Below are 19,422 nucleotides of genomic sequence, written 5' to 3'. Positions count from 1 at the left end.
AGAGTAGTCTAGATAGCCGTGGGAGTCAGTAGGTTTATAGTGGATGTCGGTCAGAAGTTTATCACCTGCGATGGAGATAGTGAGGTCAAGAAATGGTAGGGAAGTGTCGGAAATGGTCCAGGTGGCTACCTTCGATTTTTCAGCATCTGCAGTTCCTTCTTAAATAACCTGTTGCAGTAGATGGGGTTGGATGAGGTTCAAGTGAATCTGGTGCAGTAGATGGGGTTGGATGAGGTGCAAGTGAACCTGGTGCAGTAGATGGGGTTGGATGAGGTGCAAGTGAACTTGGTGCAGTAGATGGGGTTGGGTGAGGTGCAAGTGAACCTGGTGCAGTAGATGGGGTTGGATGAGGTGCAAGTGAACTTGGTGCAGTAGATGGGGTTGGATGAGGTGCAAGTGAACCTCCACCACACCTGTTGCTGTCCTTGGCTAGAACGCGACCAGACCATTGGTGGGCACGGTCCCTTTTATGCTAATGTTTCTCAAAGGGGCGGGACGATCAATGCGATTGGTTGTCTGAGGCAGACGTCGCCCGCGGTGTTAAAGCGCTGCGCTGCCGGAGGGCGGCGCTGTCGAGTGGAGGCAGGAAGCCGGAGACAAGCGCAGTCCAGTCCAGTCTGCTCCAGGTGGCCGGTTCGATCCCCGCATCTCCTTCCCGTCTGTCCGTCCGCGGAACTCGCCCCTTTGCCATGAAGCTGAAGCTGAACCTGGCAGCCTTTCTACTGCTGCTGCTGGCGGCGTGCTGCGGCTCGGGCCGCTGCGCCGGGAGGAACATCGTGCTGATACTGGTGGACGATCAGGACGCGGAGCTGGGAGGAATGGTAGGTAGGTAGGTGGTGCCAGGTGGAACACGCCTCTCCGCGGGGCAGCTGCAACTTCAGCCCCAGGCAACGCAGCTAGGCGCCGAGGCTTGCAAGGAGAGGGGCGGCGAGAGTGGGACAGCCAGGAGACGTTTCGGGACGGGACCCCTTGGTGGGACACCCACAGTCCCAGTCCCTTCTCCCCCCCACGGGTGAAGCGCCCTGGTTGGTTTCGTAATTCACACAGAGGGGGTTTATACACCGTCCAGATGGCAGCTTGTCAAACCTCCCAGATCAACATCAACGCACTTTACAGGAAAAAAAAAGTTTCAGCAAAACACAAAAGTTTTAGAGGAACTCTGGAGGTCGGGCAGCATCTGTGGAGAGGAGTGGACAGGCCACCTTTCAGGTCGGGACCCTTGAGACTCTGGCATCTGCAGTTCCTTGTGTCTGCTGACACGTTTCCAGGTTTATTGAACCGGGCGGTATTTACCTGAGCCACTACTATGTTTTCTCCTGTGCAGGATGTTGCCCGGACTCGAGGGCCTGAGCTATTGGGAGAGGGTGAGCAAGCGAGGACTCTATCCTTTGGAGTACAGGAGGATGAGGGGATGATCTTAGAGGTGTGCAAAATCATGAGAGGTATAGATTGGGTAGATGCACAAGGTCTCTTCCCCACAGTAGGGGAATCGAGAACCTAGGGTGAGGGGGTGAAGATTTAATAGGAGCACCAGGGGTAACTTTTTTACACAAAGGTGTATGGAACGGGTGCTGGAGGAGGCAGTTAAGGCAGGTTTGGATAGGACTGGTATAGAGGAATGTGGGCCAAATGCAGGCAGGTGGGACCAGTGCAGATGGGACGTGTTGGTCGGTGTGGGCAAGTTGGGCTGAAGGGCCTGTTTCCACACTGTATGACTCTAAAGTGCTGCCTCGCCCTGCACGTCCAAAAGGTTTTTAATCTTGTTGTGACCTTCATTGCTTTTTGTTTTAACTGTTCTAACTGGCCGATAGCTAACTGTTAGGTTGCGAAGATAGGTGCAAAATGCTGGAGCAACTCAGCGGGACAGTCAGCATCTCTGGATAGAAGGAATGGGTGATGTTTCAGGTCGAGACCCTTCTTCAGACTGAAACAAAGTCTGAGACTGAGGGCAAATCTGAGCAGAGAAATGAAACAGTGTCAGAAGAAGGGTCTCGACCTGAAACGTCACTCATTCCTTCTCTCCAGAGATGCTGCCTGTCCTGCTGAGTTACTCCAGCTTTTTATGTCTTATCTTCGAAATGAAACATTAAACTGAACGTGAGCTTGTAATTTAGAAGAGACGAGCAGTGAGGAAAAAGGATGGCTGTTGGTGGCACTGGTACAAAAGTCGGGGAGGGTTTTGGCTCAGCAGATCATGATGTGGAATCAATTTCGAGTTAAGGAGAACACAGAATACGTTGGCAGTGGTTGTTTATAGGCCACTGAATAGTGGTTATAATGTTGAGCACGTACCAAGCCAGGGATTCTGATGTGAACAAAGGAAACTAAATATTAATAGGTCACAAGGAAAATAAATATCAAAAAGGGTGGCATGGTGGGACTGCAGTAGAGTCCCTGCCTCACAGCGCCAGAGACCAGGGTTCGATCCCGACTACGGGTGCTGTCTGTACAGAGTTTGTATGTTCTCCCTGTAACAGTGTGGGTTTTCTCAGAGACCTTGGGTTTCCTCCCACACTCCAAAGGTTTGTAAGTTCATTGGCTTGGTATAAATTTAAATTGTCCCTCGTCTGTGTAGGATAGTGTTAATGTGCGGGGATCGCTCATCGGTGCGGACTCGGTGAGCTGAAGGGCCTGTTTCCGTGCTGTATCTCTGAACTAAAACAAAACACACCAGGTGCTGGAGGTCAGGCAGCATCTCTGGGGACCGTGGATAGGTGACATTTTATGACAATAGACAATGGGTGCAGGAGTAGGCCATTCGGCCCTTCGAGCCAGTCAATCAATGTGATCATGGCTGATCATTCCCAATCAGTATCCCGTTCCTGCCTTCTCCCCATATCACCTGACTCTGCTGTCTTTAAGAGCCCTATCTAGCTCTCTGTTGAAAGTATCTGGAGAACCAGCCTCCACCGCCCTCTGAGGCAGAGAATTCCACACACTCACAACTCTCTGTGTGAAAAAGTGTTTCCTCATCTCCGTTCTAAATGGCTTGCCCCTTATTCTTAAACTGTGACCCCTGGTTCTGGACTCTCCCACTTCCCCCATTTTGAACTGGCACCCTTCTTGAAAACAAATATATTAAAGACATGTTAACAATGGTAGGTTAGGCCACTGTATTAAATTGCCTGGTAAAAGCTGCCAGTTACATTGACACCACATATTCTGCCACAAATGTACATTCCTTTAGGACATGGTATGAAAAGTGGGTCAACTGTAGATTACAGGGGAAAAAAACGATCACATTAAAAAGGCTTAATATAAGTTGCAAAAAAAAGTTAGCCGAAGGATTGTGTTTTGGAATTTGACAAAGGATCAGGACTGGACGGGCTGCAGCCTTAATCACAGCCCTGCTGATGGTGGTACGGTGGTGCAACTGGTAGCATCTTAAGTTCGATCCTGACCTCTGATGCTTCTTGTGTGGAGTTAGCACGTTCTCCCTGTGACTGTGTGGGTTTCTTCTGGCTCCTCCAGTTTCTACCCACATAGCAAAGACTTGCAGGTTTGTAGGTTAATTAGCATCTGGAAATTGCCTCAAAGTTTATAAGGTAAAGGAGCAGAATTAGGCCATTCAGCCCATCAAGTCTACTCCATTCGTGGCCGATCTATCTTTCCCTCTCAACCCCATTCTCCTGCCTTCTCCCCGTAAGCCCTGACACCTGTACTAATCAAAAGTCTGTCTATCTCTGCCTTAAAAAATATCCATTGACTTGGCCTCCACAGCCTTTTGTGGCAAAGAATTCCACAGATTCACCATCTTCTGACTAATAAATTCCTCCTCATCTCCTTTCTAAAGGTACATCCTTTATTCTGAGGCTGTGCCCTCTGGTCCTAGTCTCTCTACATTCATTCTATACAGGCCTCCACTATTCAATAAGTTTCAATGAGGTCCCCTGATATCCTTCTAAACTCCAGCGAGTGCAGGCCGAATGCTGTCAAACGCTCATCGTATGTTAACGTTATGGATCCTGGGATCATTCTTGTAAACCTCCTCTGGACCCTCTCCAGAGCCAGCACAGCCTTCCCCAGATGTGGGGCCCAAAATTGCTCACAATATTCCAAATAGTGTGAAAGGAATGGATGAGAAAGTGGGACAACATAGAACTAGTGTGAATTGGTGGTTGATGGTCGGTGTGGGCCGTAGGGCCTGTTGCTGTGCTGTTTCAATCAATTCAAACCTGTAAATTGACTGCGGAAGCCAGAGTGAGAGTAAACTAACCTAAAGCTTATTAAAAACAGGTTTTAAGAGCTTCGACAGATACTGAAAAAGGATAAAACTAGTAAGTGTAGGACAGAGATTTACCGTATACCTTATGGACAACTCAGGAATAGGTCCTTTGACTCATGATAGGGGGTAGGCTGTTGGAAGGAAGTCTGATTTATTGTATTCACTGTAATTTAGAATGATGAGAGGTATTCTTATAGAAACATAAAATTCTTAAGGGATTGTGCAGGCTAGATGCAGGAAAAATGTTCCCGATGTTGGGGGAATCAAGAGCTAGCGATCACAGTTTAAGAATAAGTGGTAGGCCATTTAACACTGAGATGAGGAAAAACTGAAGATAGACACAAAATGTTGGAGTAACTTAGCCGGTCAGACAGCATCTCTAGAGAAAAGGAATATGTGACGTTTTGGGTCGCGACCTTTCTTCAGACTGAGAGTCGGGCAAAAGGGAAATGAGAGATATAGACTGTGATGTAGAGAGGTGTAGAACAAATGAATGATAGATATGCAAAAAAAGTAACTATGATAAAGGAAATGGGTCATTGTTAGCTGTGGGCTAGGTGGGAACGAGTACAGACAATGGGACTCAAGACTACTTTGAAGCTGGTGTGACTTGGAAGGGGGAGGGATGGAGAGAAATGGAATGCAGGAATTACTTGAAGTTGGAGAAATCAATATTCATCCCACTGGGTTGAAAGCTTGTGTCCTGGGAGAGAGATTACTGAACTGAGAAGAAGGATTTTGGTCCGAAATGTTACCTATTTCCTTCGCTCCATAGATGCTGCCGCACCCGCTGAGTTTCTCCAGCACTTTTGTCTACCTTCTTACTAAACTGAGGGGCTGACATTTTCTTGCACCATAGAAAATAGGCGCAGGAGTAGGCCATTCGGCCCTTCGAGCCTGCACCGCCATTCAATATGATCATGGCTGATCATCCAACTCCGTATCATGTACCTGCCTTCTCTCCATACCCCCTGATCCCTTTAGCCACAAGGGCCACATCCAACTCCCTCTTAAATATAGCCAATGAACTGGCCTCAACTACCTTCTGTGGCAGAGAGTTCCAGAGATTCACCACTCTCTGTGAAACATAGAAAACGGGCGCAGGAGTAGGCTATTCAGCCCTTCGAGCCAGCACCGCCATTCAATATGATCATGGCTGATCATCTGAAATCAGTACCCCGTACCATAAGACAAGGCGATGTGGTATTGTTGACTTTTGCAAATGATGCATTGACCCTGACTAGAAATGATATCCAAACGATTTGTTTGTGTATGAAAATGGCCTTGTGACATTCTCTGAACTGAAGGCCAGTCAGCGTGTCATTCAGCCTTACAGTTTCACTTCCTATCAGTAGACCGAGGTTTTCTCGTGGATGTTCAGTCTGGAGATAGTACTGCTTTGGCGGAAGTGGATGTGCTGCTGGGACGGCGTGCAACACTGACCTTCCGCGTGACAGTCATCTGTTCTGGCTGAACGTATCCGCCCGCACACGAGTGTGGTCAGGGGTTTGAGTGTCATTGGAGCCTCACCTGACTGACTGACTGACTGACTGACGCTCCCATGCACCACTGTGTCAATCCTGGATTGGCAAAACAAATGTTAAAGTCAAGAGTGTTTTATTGTCATATGTACCAGATAGAACAATGAAATTATTACTTGCAGCAGCACAACAGAATATGTAAATATAGTACGCTGTAAACCAGGGGCCGGCAACGTACGCCCCCCGTGCCGAATACGGCCCATAACCCGAAATCATCCGGCCCGCAGGCGGATTTTTTCCCCCGTAATCATCCGGCCCGCTAAGCACTACGAGCAGCGGCCGAGCACCCCGAGCAGCGGCCTAGCGCCGAGCTCTGGCTGTACCACATCCATGTTTAAGAAAGAACTGCAGATGCTGGAAAAAAAACCGAAGGTGGACAAAAGTGCTGGAGAAACTCAGCGGGTGAGACATGTAAGGATTGCATGAGGCTGCCTCACCCACTGAGTTTCTCCAGCATTTTTGTCTACCTTCTGTGAACACGTGATTTGATGCCTGCCATCTGGGGCGGGATCCGTGTGTACACGTGATAGATGTGGCCCGCCATCCGTTCACAGACCATGCAGAACAAGGTTGCCCACCCCTGCTGTAAACAATATAATATGCGAGAAAAAGAAGTTCAGTGTGTGTGTGTATATATATGTTTACACACACATATACATTCAATTGTTATGGCTGATGTAAAATTTGGGTGGTATGGTGGTGCAGCTGGTAGAGAGCTGCTGCCCGGGTTTGATCCTGACCTTGGGTGCTGTCTGTGTGGAGTTTGCATGTATGCATTAGTGCTAAGTCATCACACTTTTGCATCCACTGCCCACAGGCCTTCCCAAACCTGTTGTGCTGCTACAAGTAAAAATGTAATTGTTTTGTTACAGATGACACTAAAACATTCTTCCCGCTCTTGACTCTGTGACTCCGTGGGTTTCCTCCCTCATCCCAAAGACATGTAAATTTCTCGGATAATTCTCCCCTGTGGGATTCTCCAGGTATTCCAGAATCTCCGGGTACTCCAGATTCCTCCTACACTTCAAAGGCGTGCAGGTTTATAGGTTAAATGGCTCCTATCAATTGTCCCTAATGGGTAGGATAGAGCTAGTGTGTATGGGGTGATTGCTTCTCGGAGAGGACTTGGTGGGCTGAAGGGCCTGTTTCTACACTGTAAATCTAAAGTTTAACTTAAACTAAGCTAGAAGTTTTTTGGATACTATTTGAATTTCATGATCCTTTTGGTTCTGTAAATACCATGAACAACAGCAGTTAATGGCTTCTCGTGCAGAATTCCTGGAATTTGAGGAAAAGTTCTATCAGTAAGTTGAAGTAAAATCTCAATGCAAAGTCCTTTCCAGCATACATATTGTCTTTTGTAGGAAGGAATTACAGATGCTGGTTTAAATCGAGGATAGACACAAATGCTGGAGTAACTCAGTGGGACAGGCAGCATCTCTGGAGAGAAGAAATGGGTGACGTTTCGGGTCGAGACCCTTCTTCAGATAAAATATAGTCAGGGACAGTCAGACTGGTCGGCGAATTATGAAGGGGAGGGATGGAGAGAGAGGAGAAACAAGGATTACTTGATGTTAGAGAAGTCATTCTGTTTACTCTCCCTCTCCATCTGATGGGGAGAGAGATTGGCTTTCTTGCCTTTTTCAGTTGCTTGTTGAGATTCTGACGTCTTGCTGTTTCCTCTTGATTAGATGGCTTATGGCTTCCCAGCCATTTCCCTTTTTATTACGAGTTCTCTGCTGATTTGTTGGTACGTGGCTTTTGTTTAATTTTGAGTAAATACAGATGGTGCTGCAGAAACTCAGTGGGTCAGCCAGCATCTACGGTGCCATCGGATATGTTGCTATTTCAGGCCAAGACCCTGCATTGGGGCTTAGAGTATCTGAGTTTCTGATTAAATTGGTCAGAATTTTGTCCCTGGAAATGGATAGTTAATATGTCGAGTGTGAAAGCTGTGATGCAGCGTTAGGGTGTGGGGATTTCGAGACTAGTTTGAAAGCCCAACAATGAAGGAAGTGGTGAACACTGCCTGGTCCATCAGGGATAATGAAGATCACACTATCGAAGGGATCTGTAGGAGGTTGCTGCCTCAAAAAGGCAGCCAGCATCTTCAAGGATCCTCGCCACCCTGGCCATGCCCCAATTTCACTCCTGCCGTGAAGGTGGAAGGTATAGGAGCCTGAAATCTATGACCTCCAGGCTCAAGAACAGCTTCTTCCCAATGACCGTCTGGCACTAGAATTGTGGCACAATGGTGCAATGGCAGAGTTGCTGCCTCACATAGCCAGAGACCTGGGTTAGACAATAACTATGGGCGCTGTCTGTACATTCTACCTGTGACCACCTGGGTTTTCTCTGAGTGCTCCAGTTTCCTCCCACGTCCCAAAGACGGGCAGGTTTGTAGACTAATTTGCTTTGGCAAATTGTCCTTGGTGTGTAGGATAGAACCAATGTATGAGGGGATTGCGGTCGGCGTGCTGCGGGCCGAATGGCCTGTTTCCATGCTGCATCTCTAAACTAAACTACAAACAATAGCTAAACCGTGAACTATGAAATGTCTTCTCTGCACTAAGTACTTTAGGCATTTTTGCACTAACATTGCATTTAAAAAATGTATTGGATTTTTTTGTTCATTACAGTATGTTATCTGTCAGTGCTGTGTTTCTAGTCCTGTTATGCTGCTGCAAGAAAGAGTATCATTGCTCTGTGTTTGGTACATATGGCAATTAAACATTCTTGACTCTTGAACAGTGTAGAGAAAGATTTATTTTGCACATAACCAACTGGCCTATCTCGGATGGCAATGCTTAAGATGAATACTTGATTGGAGTGCTTTAGGTTTCACACCAATATTTTAGAATTCATTAAGATCTGTTTCTCTTTCCTTTTCTTTCAACGAAACTTCTAATTAATCTCTATTCTACATTTCTATCTTGAATCTGAAGTGGAAGTGTGAACATGGCCACATCCTACCACAGTGATGCAGCCAGCTACAAGTTCTGAAGATAAGGCACAGAATATTAGAGTAACTCTGGAGAACATGGACAGGGGTTGTTTTGGGTGGGGAGCCTTCATCAGTCTGTGTTCTGAAGGACATCGGTGCTGTTCCAGGCCTGGGCAATTCCTGAACACACAAACAACCACTCTTGTGAACAGTGATAATGACTCCATCTAAGATAATTACAGACATCTTTTAAAAGTAAAAGTGACATAGGGAACTGCCAAAGCCCCGAAGGGTCCTGAGCTGAAACATCGTCTATCCAAGTTCTCCACAGATGCTGCCTGTTTCACTGAGATACTCCAGCACATTGTGTGTTTTCTTCCAAAAATAAAATCACTCAATCCCCACATGTCAATTAGTTTATAGAATCAACATAGAGGCAGGAAACATGTTCCCGATGTTGGGGGAGTCCAGAACCAGGGGCCACACACAGTTTAAGAATAAGGAGTAAGCCATTTAGAACAGAGAGTGGTGAGTCTTGTGGAATTCTCTGCCTCAGAGGGCGGTGGAGGCAGGTTCTCTGGATGCTTTCATGAGAGAGCTAGATAGGGCTCTTTAAAAATAGCGGAGTCGGGGAATATGGGGAGAAGGCAGGAACGGGGTACTGATTGGGGATGATCAGCCATGATCCCATTGAATGGTGGTGCTGGCTCGAAGGGCCAAATCGCCTACTCCTGCACCTATTGTCTATTAACATGGTGACAGGCTCTTCGGCCCATCGAGTCCAGGTCGCCCCTCACCCATTCACGCAACTTCTATGTTATTCCACTTCGGCATCCATTCAAGAGTTAAGAGTGCATGTGATTTATACACTCCCTACTCCCATTAGGGGACAATTTACAGGCCGATTAACCTTTAAACCCTTTGGTATATGGGAGGAAGCCGGAGCACCCGGAGGAAAGCTATGCCATCACAGGGAGGTCATGCAAACCACACGTGGACAGGTCGGGATTGAACCCGTGTGTTTGGCACTGTGAGGCAGTGTCTCTACCAGCTGCACCACGGTGCCCAACCGCTAATGAAGCCTTTGTGAGGGGGACAGTACAGTACAGGTCTGAAGAAGTGTCTCGACCCAAAACGGGTCGCCGATGATACACAACTTTACCTCTCCACAAAACCAAACACCTCCCTTCCCCCAACTGCCCTCACCACCTGTCTTCAAGCTATCAGCAACTGGATGTCACTCAACCTTCTAAAACTCAATGGAAATAAAACAGAAATCATGCTAATTGGCTCAAAGTCCGCACTCTCCAAAACCCACCCGTTCACCATTTCAGTTGATGGCTCACCCATACCCACCTCCTCCCATGTCAAAAGTCTCGGCGTCATTCTGGACAGTACACTTTCCTTTGGCCCCCACATCAGCAATATCACACGCTCTGCATACTTTCATCTCCGCAACATCTCCAGACTCCGCCCCTCCCTCTCCAAAGACAATACAAAAGTCCTCATCCACGCTCTGGTCACATCCCGCATCGATTACTGCAACGCCCTCCTCACTTGCACCTCCAATAAACTTCTTCATCGCCTCCAATGCATTCAGAACTCTGCAGCCCGGATCATCACCCGCACCAGATCATCGGACCACATCACACCCATCCTCACTCAGCTCCACTGGCTCCCTGTGCACCACCGGATTAACTACAAGATTTTACTGCTGACCTTCAAAGCCCTACACCACCTTGCTCCCCAATACCTCTCTGACCTGCTGCTACCATACACTCCTTCCCGGTCACTTTGTTCCTCCTCAGCTGCCATTTTAACTGTCCCCACATTTATACTCAGCACCATGGGTGCCGGAGCCTTCAGCTGCTCTGCCCCACGTCTCTGGAACACTCTCCCACCTCCCATCCGTCACCTGGACACTATCGATCAATTCAAATCACAACTCAAAACACACCTGTTTAGATTAGCATACCCGACATAACTTCCACCATGTTCACCCTGATTTTAATGACTTAAAATGTTTTGTGTATTTTTTGTTTTTTTTGTTTTTAATCAACTTGATTTTAATAGTGATAAATGTATTGTGATTTTATGTCCTGTAAGGTGTCCTTGGGTGTCCACAAAGGCGCCAGCAAATAAAATGCATTATTATTATTATAAAACGTCACCCATTCCTTCTCTCCAGAGATGAGTTACTCCAGCATTTTGTGTCTACCCTCGGTGTAAACAAGCATCTTCATTTCCTTCCAACACAGTACAATCCATGTTTATCTGTGATTGCATTCCTGAGTGTTTCTGTTAGCACTTTGGATGTTTGTGCTTGGGCTCAGGACGTTTTATTGAAGTTGTCTTTGCAGTTCGGGCTTTATAGAGGGGCCTGAGGAGTAGATACAGTACATCATCAATCACCTGCTGACAGTCGGTTCACATACAATGATCCATTCTGTGCACTGATCAAACCTCTCCACATAGGAGAGTTCAGGAGATTGATTAGATTAGATTAGATTCAACTTTATTGTCATTGCACATAGTATAAGTACAGGTACAACAAAATGCAGTTTTGCATCTAACCAGAGTGCAAAGTAGTAAAATGCTGATTAAGACAAATATATACAAATGAGGATATATTGGTGTATGTACATAGGCATATACATATATACAGATAGTTGTTAAGGTGCAAAAGATTGACATGTGCTAAATTCTGGTGAATAAGAGCTTAACTATAAGATTCAGATTCAACTTTAGTTGTCATTGTCAGTGTACAGTACAGAGACAACGAAATACAGTTAGCATCTCCCTGGAAGAGCGACATTATATATAAATTATATAAACTATAAATAAAACTGATGAGAAGGGGGTGGGGGGGGGGCGGGGGGGGCTAGTGCCGGGCCTTGAGTTCAGCAGGATAATGGTGTTGAGGACGAAGCTGTTCCTTAGCCTGCTGGTGCGAGACCTGAGGCTCCTGTATGGGAGGAAGGCAAACAGTCCATGGCTGGGGTGTGAGGGGTCCTTAATGATTTTGTCAGCTCGTCTCGGACAGTCTCAGACACCGTGTGCAGTGAAGGACAGCCATGGCAGGGAGCGGGCGAGGCACCGATGATGCGATGGGCGGTTTTCACCACCCGTTGCAGTGCCTTCCTGTCGGCTGTGGTGCAGCTGCTGTACCACACCGTGAAGCAGGTATCAACTCCAAAAATCAACCTCTGCATTCATTTCTGTTTGACCATAAACAGCAAGTATTTACAATGACTTTGTTTACATTAGGGTGTAAATCAGCAAAGGTAACATTGTAGAAGTAAGGAATTGCAGATGCTGGTCTTCAAAGAAAAAGGCACAAAGTGCTGGCACAACTCAGCTGGACAACTCCGACACAATCTCTGGAGAACGTGGATAGGTGACGTTTCGGGTCGAGATCCCTCTTCATGCGTTTCAGTCTGAAGAAGGGTCTCGACCCGAAATGTCACGCATTCTTGTGCTTCAGCCATGCTGCCTGATCCGCTGAGCTACTCCAGCTTTTTGTCTGTCTTTGGTTTAAACTAGCATCTGCAGTTCCTCCCTACATATGGAAATGTGATATTTTTGGTAGGGACCCTTCTTCAGGCTTATGAAGGGTCCCGACATGAAACATCACATATCTGTGTGCTCCAGAGCAGCTGCCTCACACACTGAGTTACTCCAGCACCGTGACATTGTAAGGTAAATGTATTGGTCTTTGAATTGCCTTTCTCCTGATCCAGAAATTGAGATGTTTTGTGGGGGAATTAGTTTATGACTGGTTTGCATATTGCTGTTTATTACCGTATTATACAATATACAGTAATTATCTTGCAGCTTGTTTCTGCCAGTGCGACTATTTCTCATTGGTTAGGAAAATGTTCATAATTGTGAACAATTTCTATCATATTTCTCCAGCTTCAGTGACTTGACAGGAGCAACGTGGTATATGAAATCTTTTTGATTGATTGATTGAAAGGCGCAGCATGGAAACTCGTCTTTCTGCCCATCGAGTCCACGCTGACCAACGATCACCCGCTCACACTAGTTCTATGTTATCCCACTTTCTCATCCACTCCCCTACACACTTGGGGGCAATTTACAGAGACCAGTTAAGCTACAAACCCCGCACACCTTTGGGATGTGGGAGGCACCCGGAGGAAACCCACACGGTCACAGGGAGAACGTGCAAACTCCACACTCGGACAGCAATGGGAGGCCAGGATCGAACCCGGGTGCTGTGAGGCAGTGGCTCTGCCAATAATTAATTAATTTAATTAATCTCTCCATGAAATTACTGGTACAGCTCATCCCAGACCCTGATGTCCTTCATAAAGTGGACAGCCCTCAATTGGATACATTGTTCCAATCGAGGCCCAGATAAAATGGCAATGCCATAGTTTAGCTTAGAGATACAGCATGGAAACAGGCCCTTCAGCCTACAGAGTCCATGCCGACTATCGATCACCCGTTCACACTAGTTGGATCTTTGTCCCAAACACTCATTCACTTGGGGAAAATTTACAGAAGCCAATTAACCTACAGTCCTGCACGTCCCTGCGATGTGGGATGGAAGCCTCGCGGTCACAGGGAGAACGTGCAAACTCCACACTCAGACAGCAATGGGAGGTCAGGATGGAATCTGGGTCTCTGGCGCTGTGAGGCCGCTGCGCCTCTGTCTCCCAGCTGTCGGAGGGGAAGTCTGAAAGTCATTTGTCAGTAAATAAAATGTTCTGTTTTTGCTGAATTCTTGGTATCGGGAAGGGCTCAGATGGGAAGGGCTCAGATGGGAAGGGCTCAGATGGGAAGGATGTTGCTGTGAGTGATCGGGAGCCTCCCACACTGCTGTGTGGCGTTGAGATAAAGGCGCATCACTCTCCCAGGAATGTAATGAGCAGCCTGTGTCGCCATACAACTGCGTGGGCAACATTAACTGGCCCCAGCCCATGGTCCCTTTAGAAATATATCGGCATTTCGAGGTCCTTCATAATCACTGCATCAATATTCTGTTTAGTTTAGTTTAGAGATACAGCACGGATACAGGACCTTTGGCTCACTGAGTCCGTGCCGCTCAGCGATCCCCGCACGCTAATACAATCCTACACGTACTAAGGACCATTTACAATTCTACCAAAGCCAATTAATCTACAAACCTGTATATTTTTGGCGTGTGGGAGGAAACCGGAGCTTCTGGCGAAAGCCCACGAAGGTCGTGGGGAGAAATTACGGCAAACTCCATACAGACAGCACCCGTAGGCAGAATCGATCCAGGGTCTCCGACGCTGCAAGGCAACAACTCTACCCCTGTGCAACTTTTCAAGGTTAGCTGCGTATCCCAATTTCGAAGGTGCAGTCCACCAAACCTTTCCTCCTGCTGATAGACACAAAAAGCTGGAGTGACTCGGCGGAGCAGGCAGCATCTCTGGAGAGAAGGAATGGGTGACGTTTCATGTTGAGACTCTTCTTCAGCCTTCTTCCTCCTGCTGGTTCAATGTTAGTTTATTGTCACGTGTACCTAGAGGGCCTGTCCCACGAGCATATGACTGCATGCAGCAAGTGCGACCTATAGGGCCTGTCCCATGAGCAAGCGACTCCATACGGCAAGCGCGACCTAACATGGTCGCTTGAGCCGTACGGCCTCGCGGGGCCGGTCCCACTTCGATCGCTGGAGCCCTATGGAGTTATGCGGAGCTGGTCCCGACATCGCGCGGGGCTCCGAAAAACTGACTGTGTTCAAAAATTCCGCGTGGCAACGGCCAGCTGGCCCGCAGCCGCCTCGACGCCGTACGCACCGCCTCGACGCCGTACGTCACGCGCGAACTTCCCACGGACTTCGCTTGAACTTCATGTCACTCACTCGACCTCCGCGCGGCCCTCACTTCTGGTTTGGGCGTGCTTGCCGCATGGAGTCGCATGCTCGTGGGACAGGCCCTTAACTGTCATTGCATCCAGTTAAATAACAATCCTGCTATCCTACAGGCACAATCATACTAAATGCAAGCACAGGAGGCTGGGGGGTGATTTTATTAAGGTGTACAAGATCACGAGAGGAATTGGTAGGGTAAATGCATAGAATCTTTTACCCAGAGTAGGGAAATGGAAGCTTAGGATATGGGTTTAAGTTGAGGTGGGAAAAAATGGTTAGGAAGCTGAGGGGTAACTTTTACACAGTGATAGGTGTATGGAATGAGCTGCTGGAAGAGGTAGCTGAGGCAGGTACTCTCACAATGTTTTAAGAAACATTTAGAGAGGTACATGGATAAGATAGGATTGGAAGGATGTGGGCCAAGCGCAGGCAGGTGGGACTAGTGTAGATGGGGCATGTTGGTCAGCCTGGGCAAATTGGGCTGATGGGCCTGTTTCCACGCTGTGACTGTGTGTGTGACTCTGTGTGTGTGTGTGTGTGTGTGTGTGTGTGACTCTGTGCGTGCGTGTGACTCTGCGCATGTGTACCACACAGAGTCACTACACAAAAGTTGCCACATTTTATGTGCAACCTGTATCCTTCAAGTCTGAAAATAAAAAACAAATGTTAGTCGCATCCTGGCCATAAAGGCCCGCATCCTGGCCATAAAGGCCCGTTGCCCTGGCGATGGCACTGGGCCGGAGTTGCAGGGGTCGGCCTGGCCCAATGACGTGACGACGTTACCATGACGCTGACCTTTCACACTGACCTGCTGATTGCTCCAGCAATTTGTTTCCCATTTCTTGTAAACCTGCATCTGTCGTTCCTTGTGTCCACATCTAGGCTGAACGTCCAAGGTTGCTTGCTTAAGATATGAACTAAATCATTTGGCATGGCTCTTTCCTTGGTCCATGCAGCTTTCAGACATACTTAATGCCCGTTAGAGACTTCAAAGCATTGCAAGACAGGAACAAAAATCTGGAGTAACTCAGCTGGTCAGACAGCATGTCTTGAGAAAAGGAATAAGTGATGTTTTTGGCCGAGACCCCTCTTAAGGTCTGAAGAAGGGTTGAGACTGGAAAAGTCACCTGTTCCTTTTCTCCAGAGTTGGTGTCTGACCCGCTGAGTTACTCCAGCTTTTTGTGTCTATCTTCAGTTTAAACCAGCATCTACAGTTCCTCCCTACACATAAATGCATTGCAATAGCCGATGGGCATGCTCGTGTGGTTTAGGGGCCAGCGTTGACCAGAGTTGGGTGGTATGAGTATTGGGAATGTAATATATGTGTGGACATTTCATTCTGTGCACTCTAACGTTTGAGTTCCCTCTAAGTTTGTACATGGTGAGAAGGAGCAAGCTTGATAAGTTGATGCCCTGATAACGTTGGTGAGATTCCAGGCTCAAAGCCAGTTCTGACTAACGCTTGCCTTCAGTAACTGGACGGCGTGGCCGTAAAGTTGCTGCTTTACAGCGCCAGAGACCAGGGTTCCATCCTCCTTACGTGTGACGTCTGTGCGGAGTTTGTATGCTCTCCCTGCGAACGTATGGGTTTTCTCCGAGTTCAGGTTTCCTCCCACACTCCAAAGACATGTAGGATTGTAGATGAATTGGCTTCAGCAAAATTGTAAATTGTCCCTGGTGTGTAATCTCCTTCATGATCCTTTGAATGAACAAAGATGTGGATTTTTTTTTCCCCTGCAAAAGCTTAGTAGAAACCTGGTGTCCATACCTTGGGCCCTTGGTCAATAGGTTTGATGGAGCCATAGTCATTGGCCCTTGTGCCCAATTCAACAATGCCGACCAAAATGCTCTGTCTACACAAGTCCTACGTGCCGGCATTTGGCCCACATCCCTCTAAACCAGGGGTGGGGAACCTTTTCATGTTGGAATGCCGCATTAAGTTAGCTGTAATCTAATAAGGCCGCATCCAAGAAACTTAAATTAGATATACTTCAAAATGTACATTGTTTTGTAAAAATCTACTATGTACTAACTTCAAGAAAATGAAAACAATTTGTTAATTCTAAAGTTAGCTAACCTTTTAATGACTTTGTTGTGACTGCTTTTTGTGCGAGGTTAACATACATTTTAGAGTCGCATTAGAACTAAATCATGAGCATAACAGGTGTTAAATAGCCCTCATGACTTACTAATGTTTTAATTGTGGCCGTCAGTCGGGGAGGATTATTTCGTTGAATCTTTTTTCACTCTTTGATATTTTAAATACGCTCATTTTAAGATTAATATAAAAATAGTAAAACAAACAAAAACATATTAATAAAATAAAAATAAAAGGATTTGTTCTACAAAATTTGGATTCATTCAAATGGCCGCACTTAATGGCCTAGAAGGCTGCATATGGCCATAAGGCTGCAGGTTCCCCACCCCTGCTCTAAACCTTTCCAGTCCATGTTCCTGTCCAAATGTTCTTAAAATATTGTTGTAGTACCTGCCTCAACTACCTCCTCCAGTAGCTTGTTCCATAAAGTGAAAAAGATGCCACTCTGGTTCCAATTAAATGTTTTCCCTCTCATCTTAAACCTCTGCCCCCTGGTTCTCGACTCTCCTACCATTCACCCTATCCATCTCAGCGTTACTTCTAGCTGTTTTCCAATGTTCCACAGGAAGGTCTAGCGGTGATGTGAATCATGCCAAGGGACGACAGATGGCACAATGGGCTAAGTGTTCGGCTGGCAACCGGAAGGTAGCTGGTTCGAATCCCGCTTGGAGTGCATACTGTCGTTGTGTCCTTGGGCAAGACACTTCACCCACCTTTGCCTGTGTGTGTCCTTGGGCAAGACACTTCATCCACCTTTGCCTGTGTGTGTGGATGTAATTATGTGAAGCACTTTGGGGTCAATGCAAGTTGACTAAAAATGTGCTATATAAATTTAAAAATTTAAAAGGAACATGACCATGGTCCAATGCCCCCTGCTGGTAGCAGGTGTATGTACACAAGAACATGGACAGTGGTATAGGACTTCTGTAGCTATCCTCTGAATCATCCTTTCCACTCCCTCCCCCTTTCCTCCCATCCCCTCCCGCTCCCAAAGAAATCACTAGAGATTTAGAGGCACAGCGTGAAACCTGGCCCTTCAGCCCACCAAGTCTGCGCCGACCAGTTCTATCCTACGCACTAGGGACAATTTGCAGAAGCCAATTAACCTACCAACCTGCACTTCTTTGGAGTGTGGGAGGAAACTGGAGCACCCGGAGACAACCCACGCGGTCACAGGGAGAACGTACAAAGTCCATACAGACAGCACCCAAGGTCAGGATTGAACCTGGGTCTCTGGTGCTGTAAGGCAGCAGCTTTACCGCTGCGACACTGTGCTGACCCCCTGGGGGGACTTGAAGTTAAAATAATGTTCAATGCTAACTTAAAGAATCCGTGCGTAGTATTAAGAGACTGAATTCCATGGTGCTTTTTGACCAGAACGTGTCTCTGCTCTATGGCAATAACCATCTTTTCATTTAGAGTTGTAATGCATGCAGTTCAATCTTAGGTTGCACTTGAAGTATTATGTGCAGCTCTGGTCACCCCAACACAGGAAGGACATGAAGGCTTTGGAGAGGGCGTAGAAGAGGTTGCTGGCTGCATTAGAGTGTGTTAGCTATAAGGAGAGGTTGGACAGACTTGGATTATTTTCCCTGGGCGTTGGTGATTGAGGGGATACCTGAAAGAAGCATATGGAAGTTTGAGAGACCTAGTGGACACTCAGAACATTTCAGTGGAAATGTTAAAGACAAAATGGTGTTGGGTGAAAGGGGCAAAGTTTAAAGCGGGTGTGCGGGGCAAGTATTTTATTAAAGAGGGAGGTGGGTGGCTTGTAGGTGCTGCCAGGAGTGGTGGTGGAGACAGATACAATAATGGCCATTTGAGGCTTTTGGATAGGCAGAAATAATAAACTGCTGATGCTGATTTACAAAAAAAGTCGTAAAAAAACTGGCCTGTGTTCATCAGTCTGAAGAAAGTTTCCGACGCAAAAATATCTCCGATGCTATCAATATTCTCCAGATTGTTGCCTGGCCCGCTGAGTTACTCGAGCATTTTGTGTCTTGCGCTGCCAAGTTTGTAGTTGTGTGAGAAGGAACTGCAGATGCTGGTTTAAGCCGAAGACAAGCACAAAATGCTGGAGTAACTCGGTGTTTCAGGCAGCCTCTCTGGAGAAAAGGATCTCGGGTCGTCAACCGAAACGTCACCGCGTCCTTCTCTCCAGAGAATGGTTACTCCAGCTTTTTGGGTCCATCTTGTGCTTGTGTAACATCACTTACCGTGCTATATCTCACTGTTTCAGACTCCCATGAAAAAGACTCGAGGCTTAATCGGAGATGCAGGCGTGGTGTTTGCCAACGCGGTAAGTATAACTCATTTGTGACAGTGCAGCTCGTGACATGGTCCAGACCATGCAGTGGCTTGTCGGGACTACCTCTTTATTAGAGATCACCTGCTCTGATCTAAAATGGCACTGAATGGTTGCATGCTGCATTCTGTCACCTGGACCAGCCAAGTGCTGTAAGCCAGAGTCAACATTGATAGAGAGGGGGTAATCAGTAGTGCTAATCGTGCTCCTCTCCATTTCCTGATTGAATTTCAGTTTAGTTTAGAGATACAGCGCCGAAAAACAAGCCCACCATGTCCGCACCCACCAGCGATCCCCGCACTCTTACACTATCTAGAGACAAATTTTACATTTACACCAATCCAATTCACCTACAAACCTGTGCGTCTTTGGAGTGTGGGAGGAAACCGGAGATCTCGGAATAAATCCATGCAAGTCACGGGGAGAACGTGCAAACTCCGTGTAGA

The 19,422-nt window shown here is 47.0% G+C and overlaps 1 protein-coding gene across 2 annotated transcripts in view; it reads left to right on the top strand.

Moving 5' to 3' along the window:
• The first annotated feature begins 570 nt into the window (after positions 1-570).
• Positions 571-19,422, top strand: part of LOC116967272 (N-acetylglucosamine-6-sulfatase-like) — a 43,847-nt gene continuing 24,995 nt past the window's right edge. For both annotated transcript variants that reach the window (XM_033013758.1, XM_033013757.1), the window contains exons 1-2: positions 571-821; positions 18,911-18,970. In XM_033013758.1, coding sequence (XP_032869649.1) covers positions 690-821; positions 18,911-18,970 — 192 coding nt within the window. In that variant the 5' untranslated portion in view covers positions 571-689. The remainder of the gene's footprint in view (positions 822-18,910; positions 18,971-19,422) is intronic.

Source organism: Amblyraja radiata, chromosome 39, assembly GCF_010909765.2.
Source record: "Amblyraja radiata isolate CabotCenter1 chromosome 39, sAmbRad1.1.pri, whole genome shotgun sequence".
Lineage (NCBI taxonomy): Eukaryota > Metazoa > Chordata > Chondrichthyes > Rajiformes > Rajidae > Amblyraja > Amblyraja radiata.
Note: the sequence above shows the minus strand (reverse complement) of the source record. Positions and strands in the feature narration are given on the sequence as shown.